The sequence below is a fragment of the Manduca sexta genome, chromosome 12 (assembly GCF_014839805.1).
Source record: "Manduca sexta isolate Smith_Timp_Sample1 chromosome 12, JHU_Msex_v1.0, whole genome shotgun sequence".
Classification (NCBI taxonomy): Eukaryota; Metazoa; Arthropoda; class Insecta; order Lepidoptera; family Sphingidae; genus Manduca; species Manduca sexta.
The window spans coordinates 14,034,754-14,044,078 of NC_051126.1; the positions used below are offsets into that span (position 1 = coordinate 14,034,754).

At 35.7% G+C, this 9,325-nt stretch overlaps 1 protein-coding gene across 1 annotated transcript; it reads right to left on the minus strand.

The window, feature by feature from the left end:
* Positions 1-1,440: 1,440 nt before the first annotated feature.
* LOC115448749 (vacuolar protein sorting-associated protein 41 homolog) lies at positions 1,441-9,244 on the minus strand. The gene is made up of 2 exons (XM_030176298.2): positions 8,664-9,244; positions 1,441-6,163 (listed from the first exon to the last, which is right to left on the minus strand). Exons 1-2 carry the CDS (start codon positions 9,097-9,099, stop codon positions 4,080-4,082), a joined length of 2,520 nt encoding a protein of 839 aa, XP_030032158.1. The 5' UTR covers positions 9,100-9,244; the 3' UTR covers positions 1,441-4,079.
* Positions 9,245-9,325: the final 81 nt, after the last annotated feature.

The following is a 9,325-nucleotide window of genomic DNA, read 5'->3' on the forward strand; positions in this document are numbered from 1 at the left end:
AATAATTTTGTTATTTATGTTCATTTAGTAAATTTATCTAATTGAAACTGATAGTACCAGTGCTGGTAGTAAATACCTATTACTTAATGAGAATTTTAACATGTGAAACGGAGCGGATTTTTACGTTTCATTCCACTTATCATTGTCACATCACACATCACATCTATGGAAATAAAAAATTGCTGTTTCTTGCAAGAACATGTTCTTGCACTTTGCAGTTCAACTTTTTGTTGAACTGCTTTTATCTACAGATTTTATCTCAATTTATGCTCTTACATTTACTACAATATTACAAGGTCATCAAATAATGAAAGTAAAGTTCACATTGTAAACGGAACATGTTAAGTATATCCTATGACGAAAAAGGTTACGAAAACGGAATTCCCCTTTTAAAAATCATAACGTTCTACATTTTTTTTCCAATAACAATATATCAATATCTACCGGGTTTGACCTGCAATACCTAAGTATTAATAAAGATCATACAACGGTGATTTCGATTCAACCCCATACATAATTTATTTGTGCGCTAGCCGCTATTATATATTCTCTTTGAGCTTCTACGCTCTGAGTTCTACGCGATGAGAGACTTCAATCCTTTAATTATAATAATCTACCAAAACTTCATGTATTTTTGTTGCTAATCAGAGTAGTGTGCAAGCTCTGAAGTTTTCCGGATACTAACATAATAGAAAATATGTTATAAAGACCAGGCTGCCTTATCTAACGCGTCGAAATCGTCACTGATAAAGATTTATACAAAGTGAGTTGATTTGGGAAACGAACCTAAGACTCCCCCGTCCACAGCTCGTTTTCGCGCCCATTAAGATAATGATAAAGACGATACTGAAAAAACTGTTCAGAGTGTACAACTTTTAAGCGTGGTACTTACTTGGTTTTAAGACTAGTCAGTGGAAAAGTATGGGAGAGTAAATGATTTAGTTAACCTTTTTGACTAGGTATGCGAAATGTTGGCATTAAGTATACGCCCGCTTAATCTTCTCTTGTAAATATTTGCAATCGGTATTATCTATATGCTTTTTACTTAAATGTTTTACTGTCGTTTTCTATAAGTGTTACCAATCTTCGATTCCGAAGATAAACCAATAAAAATGAGTCGTTTGTAAGTATGTCAAAAAATATTGTGACTTTCACGATGGATCGACATAGGCGATCAGGATTGTTTATTAAAAATGGCAGCTGCTCTTATATTTTCCTTTCGATAGATTAGTCCATTTATATCCTAACGACTAATTAACACTACGTTTGCGTTCACCGAAATGTTGTTCCTCATTAAAAAATTATTTACGTACGTACTAATCTTCCATATTTATACTCACACTAGTTTATTTTAGGTATTTGCTATAACATTGATAAATACCAAACTAAAATAGACGACTGTCCTATTCCGCGATAACGCGATGTAAATCAAACAATTTGTATACTTAACATTATTTAATTATTACAAGATATAATTACATAGGGGAAATAACACAAGCCACATCACTATAAAAGCACCAGACGTGATAATATTTAATTATACATTTTATTGATAACATGCGGATACATGGGGCCCAATACTGGTGGCAACACATTTACAGTAATATTATCCCGGTTCTATAAATTATAAAAGTAACTTTACAAATACAGATATATTGGCTATAATTTAACATCAATTAAATATAAAAATGATGTTGGTAATTTACATAGAAAAAGGTATAAAATGTACATCAAATCCTTAATGAGATTAGGTAACATATATATTTAATTATAGTTTTATCGGCGTTTATATAATTGCCATGGGTGTTAACTAATGAGGCATTAAAACTTCGTCGAGCACGCGGGTGTAATACAAGTTATTTTTACAGGTAACGTATATAACAACGTATGCATTTGACACTCAATGACGTATTCCCTTTAATAATAAAATGCATTACATCAAACATTTTTGTTTTAATAATATTCTGCGGCGATACTCACATCACATGTGATACCATTATAATTGTAGTAATAATTAGATGATAATTATATGCAGTAGATAAAGGTCATTTCGTCTTCGAAGACGCGCCCCACTACTTTTGCTAATCGCTTACAGTGTGCATGAGTGCACACGTACACTACAATGTATAATGAATAACGTTGAGGCTGTGGCTTGGATCAGTCCTCTTGCCCCGCGACACCTCCACTCTACAGTGGAGGGGCGCGTCTTCGTGAACGAATGATCTATAGTTTGTCATGGAACAAACACTCGTGTATAAAAATTTACGCTACAAAATAAATAAGTATATTACATTTATTATAACTCATTAATATTATATGGCAATATGACTCCTGAACGTAGACTAAAAATAACTGTTGGGGTATACTAGTATAAAAATATTTAGAAACAGATATTTACAGGACTTTATAGAATTGAACGAGGCGTCTTATTGCCTAATAAATAAGGTAGAAATCTGTGTGGCAGCGGATTAAAATTTGGCGCTAAAATATACAGCATATTGTGGCCTTAGCATCAGATTTTACATGTTCCAACAGTTGCCAAAGTAACTCAGCCTAGTATCATGTTGGGTACAAAATATTAGGTACATTCCAAGCAGTTCCTCCTGTGTTATGAACTATAGCATGTAAGTCAATTAATATAAGAGTATTTTTAAAGTATTGGATTTTAATGGTACCAAAGAAGAGGTATAATTTTAAGTCAATAGCTTGCACAGTGCAAGCTTCGAACTTCCGCGACTTCTTCCTGTGTACTAATCTCTCGGTAGGTAACCGAGACTAGTCTAAAGGACCTTTATTTTCTTTACCTCCGGCTAATTTTTTTTGGTAGATTTTCTATTATAAAAATTGTGGTCCCAACGCTAAGTGACCCCTCGAATATGGCATAAGAATCAAACAAATCCTTGGGTAAGTTGTGATTGGTCGAGAGACCAACGTGAAAGTCTCATGTCGACCAATTATAATCAAGTTTTGGCCGTGTTTGTCGTTTTCAACCACAATCTAGTGGCGTGAAATCGTCTTGTAATCGAATGAAGCCTGCACTGCTTTACGTATGGACCATTTTCTCACAAGGATCCGTCACAGGGGTGGACTGCAGGACTGATTACTTATGACTCACTTGTTTTTATAGTACCTAGTATTTAAACGAATAGTACTGAACAACTGATTCAGTGGAAGCGAGTTTTTATTGTGTTTTCTATTGCGCGTCATACCATCGACCCGGATCCTTATTGCCTGCCGAATTGGACCCCATGCCTTGATGTATTCGCTTTGTAGACGAAGTGCAGTATTGTGACATTGGATATAGAAATAAATTCACAATACATGTTATAGAATCATAGTATCAGTATATAGGTCTCGTGGCGTAAGGCATAACATAAATTGCCGTCAACATGAGAGCAGAGGGTGGATGCCCCACCCTTTTCTTATATTACGCGACATTAGATCTAATAAAATTAAGTACCGGGTTTATTTTTATTTTTGTGCAATTTAATTACAATTTTCGATTAATACTTTTATTTCTCATAAATGAAAAATTTTAATGTGGGAACTTACTTTATGGGTATTTTTATGTATCATTAGGAGGAGGAATTAGGTTGCAAAGTAACTATTGGCCACCGTATTTGGAAGCTTTGGCCCTCTTAGCCTACCAATGCCCTTGACTTCACATACTGTGTTTCGCTTATACATTTTATGGTAAATGATTTATATTATTTTTATTTAATTAAGTTACAGTGACAGTAACGAAGAATTAAACTAATTAAAGTTTCGAGACCACAATAATATTATAATATGACAGATCTTGTAATTCAATCAAATTGTCGACAATGGCAAGAGCGTGTAGCTTCAAGTTAAAGCATTATTGATAACATACTACACCAATTTCAGTGAATAGTAAAAAGCAGAAAGGAATACAACTCCTTTTTTGCGATACAGAGATTCAAAGATATTTACATTCCTCGTTAATTTCATCTTTAATACTGCAACTTCGTCTACAAGTGACACATTTACTGTGGAAAATAGTCGACGTGGTTTATACAGTTTCTACCTACATAGGTTACATTGAGCGATACGCGAACCGGTCACATCTTAACAGCACTGCACACTGTACAATTCTGACACTGAATACCGTCCGGCAGGCAATCTATGTGGAACGAATGCCTGCAGTTGTACACCATGAGATCCGACGCGCTCGACGAGTCCCTTATTATGATGCGGCCTCGACACACGCAGCACAAGAACTCGTCCGTCACCGATATGCCTCGCTGCTGGCCAGTCACTAGTTTCTCGTGGATATCGAAGTAGTTTCGGAGCGTGATCGCCTTGCAGGCCTCCTGCACGGACAGTTGAAGGTGGTAGTCGCACATCATCTTTGCTAACGACTCCTTCAAATCACGTATCTCGCAGCCTGGCTTGATGTTCTGTATGAGCATTCTCGGATCGACGTAGTTGCCGATCCTCTTGAGCAGTAGCGTCACATATTCGGGCTTGTCGACGGCGTGTTTGATCAGGTCGGTCCACAATTCCTTATCATTCTGCTCCTGGCAGAAGTTTATTGCTTGGTTTATATCGTTTAATTGTTCGATGATAATTTGCAATGCATCGCTAGTGTTACCTATTCGAGCGAGAAGGAATACCATCTCTGGATAAAAGTTGTTGCTCTGACAAACCTCTAGGGCTTCCTGTATAGGGTAGTTGTCGCTACATTTGAGAAACGACAGCAGCTTCTTTTTGTCGTATTTAGCGTACAATCTGACTAACTTGCCGTGGTACCTGCCGTTAGATTCCACCTTGCTGTACGCATCCAAGTATTTGTAGAGATATAGCTCGTGATTGAGCAATTGTTTCTCGACCACATCGACGGGCACTTTCGCTTTCTCGACGAGCATCGTGATTGCTCGATCGCAGTCCAGCGTCATCAGGTCGAGGATCTTGTCGTGTATAGCGTTGTACATCTTGTGCTTGGTGATAAGTTCAAACACGTCTTTGTGTTGAAGCTTAAGATACGTCGTCAGAGCTTTGTCGTATTTATGTTGATAACAGTAAAGTAACGCTAATGCTTCTAAATATATATTTTTATCAACTTCCGTGGTTAGCAAATGTTCTAAAACTTCTTTGATGATGACTCCCGTTCTGTACAGTCCGGAATCCCATTCCTTTACAATTTTCAAAAATCCCTGTGAGTCGACCTTCAAGTATTCATACAGTATCACTTCATAGATATGTGAACTCAGTTGTTGCTCCCGTGTCTTTGGTATGTGAGCACTGATCGCTCTCGCCTGGTTCACTTTGGTAAATTTCAGTATTTGATTTTCCCACAAAACTCTGTCGTTTGCGCATATTTTGGCACAAAGTATGGCTGCGTCTTCGTATCTGTGTTCCGACATCAGATGGTCCAGATAGTTGACGCCGACAGTAGTAACTGAATGTTTTGAAGTTCTACCGCCTACTTCTTCCAAAACGGCTAAAGCTCTTTCGAACCTTCGGTGTTTCGTTAGCCAGCTGACTTTATCATCAATATCATAAGGACTAGCAATGATTATATCCTTCGGCGACACGATGAAGAATCTGTTTTCTTCAATAAGTATTTCTAAATAATAGTCGTTGCAGGTATATTCTTGGTACCCTCTTATATTAAGTGTGTCTGACGAGACCTCAAGGAATTCACAGTCTTTATATTCGGCTACTATAAGGACCGGTCTTTGAGATTTGCCTGTTTCTGGATCACATTCTTTTGGTACACCCAGGAGAACCAATTGATCGTCCAGTGGCCCAAGGCCCCCAATGTAATATTCGGCTTGGAATGTATGCACGGGGTCCACAAGATACTCGGTGTCGTCTCTAGTGAGCAGTTCGATTTGACTTCGTTTTCGTATGACACATATTCTGATGGTATCGATCCATCCTATCATGAGGGTTTTAGGTGCAGACCAGAGGAGATTACAGCGATAGTCTTCTATGGACCTGTTCGGGCTTTTTTCCCATTGGATTAAACCTAGTGAACACCTGGCTACGAGATCGAAGACGCGGACGCCGTCCTCGCTGGCCCACGCTACGAACCTGTCGTGCCAGGATATCGCCTGCACGTAGCCCTTGCACTCACTGATGACGGTTGCGCGAAGACGGTTCAGGAATGATTTCTCGTATAGCGTGAGTTTATGGTCACCTGCAAGGAAACAAGTATTTAGGAATGTAATTGAGCTGTCGAAAACGATGGGCTGCTTATTTTTATGGTTCTAAAAGCATGTTCTTTAAAGGCTCTCATAGGACATGTTTTAAGTGGACAGCTGAATAAATAACTGACGCCTAGAATTTCGATACAAGCAAATGAAAATATTTTAAGAAGTCAATAATTAAATAATTTGCAAATGAGTATAATTCCATAGTACCCACATGATTGTTACATATAAGTATTTTTGTGAGGTTTCACATAAATTATTCTGACAGGATTGCTATATTACCATAGTTCAGTTATATTCATATTGCGGCTCGCTAACCGATTGCTCGTAGCTCACCTGACTCAAAAAATTCTACTAAAACCAGAAAAAAAGCCCTTTCCTAAAATTGATTACTCCATCGTAACCTTATAAGAATAAAATCATTCCGTTAATTGTGAATACATTTCATTTAAATAAATAAAACTTAAAAAAAATCTTTTTTATTTCGGACCTTTAAGTAAATCTATGATTGTACCCAAATGAAACAAAAAATTGTATGACTACTATAATTTATCAGTATGCTTACACTAGAACAATGCTGTAATGTTTAAATGTTTGAAAATTATTATAGCAGCTGTTGACAGGAGTTATTAGTTACATATGATATGTATCAAAATTGTTATAAATAACTAAATTTGATTTGTATGATAAATGCTTGCGTTGTACCTTTGTGGTATAAGGTATAATGTGTAGTAGCCATGTTTGTGTTTACATAATACATTACTACGTATTGAGATAGGTGGATTTAAATATTTTCAGATTAATATAGAATTTCATCACAAAGGCAGGAATATATAAAGGCATACAAAAGAACATTTATTTGAGTTAACCTCACATTTACATGTGAGTGAAAGTTTGTTTATAACAATGCATTTTAATTAACACGATTAAAATATTTTGTTAATTAAATAGGATTTACCATCATGTGATAATATAAATTGGGAATGTTTTAATTGAAACCAATTGGCAATTTTACCTTTTAAGCCATACAGAATCAATAATATAGCTTTTGAATCAAAGACCACTACTTTACAGAAAATATTTTATACCATCGAACATTTTTTGAGGACAATGTCCATCTAGTATGCTTTTGTATTACTTTTGATAATGTGTCTACACTGTACAATTGGGTAGTTTATCTTGTTGATTTTTAACTGGATTCTGACCATGGTTACAGTGTTACAATTTAAATGGCATAAATTATTGATAAATTTAAATGTGACTCAAAAAGCTTATGCTAAGGTATAGTGAGCTAACTGGAAACATGTGCCAGAGTACAGTAGGTGATGAGTCAGCTGTTAAATCTACAACACAAGACTTATATGTCATAAGTGAGCATGTCATAGTTAGATCCATTTATTATTATATTAGTGAATCATTACATCAGTCATTAATACATGCTTGGTTACCATACAAACAACTTTAAAGTAACAATTATTATATAATTTACTTCATTTATTCTAGCTTTTTAAAAATATTTATATGACTACGTAATAAATTTAAGATGCAGTAATCAAGTTAAGAGTGGACAGTATGTGAATGTAGCAGAATAGGTAATGAGTTAAACCTTTAACCTTTAGCCTAAATTTTCAGTTAAAATTTAGATAGTGAAGAAAGATTGAGATAAGCATTTCATGTACACATAGATTCTTGACTGCCTTGTTGGCATAGTATGACTGCAGTGCTGACAACTCAGGTTCGATCCCCAGGTTGGACAGTGATATTAGGTTGTTCTACTCAGTATAAGTTTGGAATCTGGAATTTGTGCCTGATATGGCGATAGGCATGCCCCTTACATCATGGGACGGAATACACAATAGTTGCACTGTGCCTACCCCTTTAGGAATAAAGGTATAGGTGTGAGTGTTTGTATGGATTTTTATATTTGATTAAGGATGAAAATAATTTGATTTATTTAAAATATGATTGGTCATTATAACTGACTATGATTGTTACTTTAACCAATACATTTAATTCTATGATTTCTATGTTGTTATAGGTACTTTGTACCATACAAATATTTTTATATTACAGGGATATGATCTGCAGTTTTGTTATTGAATCACTAAAAGAAAAAAAAATTTTTTTAGCAATGTTCTTACAGCTGGTTTCAATTGAATTTATTGTTTTAATAATATCAAATTGTTCTCTTAGTTACACGTAATTATTATAAAGCATAGGTTGTCATATGAAGAAGGAAAAACAAATAATAAGTAAAAGTATTTATAGGCTAAATAAATACACCCATAACCTAAATTAATAGCCAGCAGAACATGATTATAAACAGGTTAGCAGTTATATTGAGCATGAACTATGACAAAGTTTTGGTCACATAGTGCCACAAGTTATTATAATTTACATTCACTTATGAACAGATCTGCAAATTGAAACTACAGCTAAATATTTTCGTGTTTGACTTTGAAGCCATTTATTTTCTCGTTTAATTACCTGTAAAGAACCGTCTGCCAGACCCAGATTTGAAGTAATAAGGGTCCAATGAGATGGATTTGACCACCCTGCCCAAGTTCAAGTTGTGTGTGTTTTCGTCGCTGTACAGGCCGTGTACGACCACTTTCCCGTCATCCGAGCAGCTAGCGATGTAGTCCCCGTTCTGGTCCACCGATATCTTGTTTACGGCTATAGCATGAGCTTGCAACTCTGTACTTTTACCGTCGTACGATATCGGCACTTTGTTCCCTTCGTGGTCCAACAGATGTATCACTCCCCATTGCGTACCAATACATATAAACTTAGTGTGAACACATATGCAGCTCACAGCGTCCGTTAAAAGTATTTTTTTCACATCATTTTCCATTCGATCATATTTAAGTTTTGGCTCCTCGTCTGGCGGGAGGCTGTCGCAACTCTCCAGGTTGATCGCCATGATATAATTTAGTGTACCATGCGACCTATTTTACATTCACATTATGACCTTACTAATTTATTACGATTATTTCTTTTGTTATTTTCTGATTTTACTACACCTATTGACACTGCAATTTTGACAATCACAAATTCACAAACCAGTTTGACATATCATTTTATTATATTGCTAGAACCAAAAAACTTACATTTGTTTACCTATAAAAATACAAAAGCTGTATGTTTAA

Bases quoted from the DNA above. Each gene is read 5' to 3' on its own strand.
- LOC115448749 (XM_030176298.2), bottom strand. From the start codon at position 9,099: ATGGCGATCAACCTGGAGAGTTGCGACAGCCTCCCGCCAGACGAGGAG. The intron at 6,164-8,663 runs GTAATTAAACGA...GTTTCCTTGCAG, and splicing joins TGGCAGACGGTTCTTTACAG to GTGACCATAAACTCACGCTA.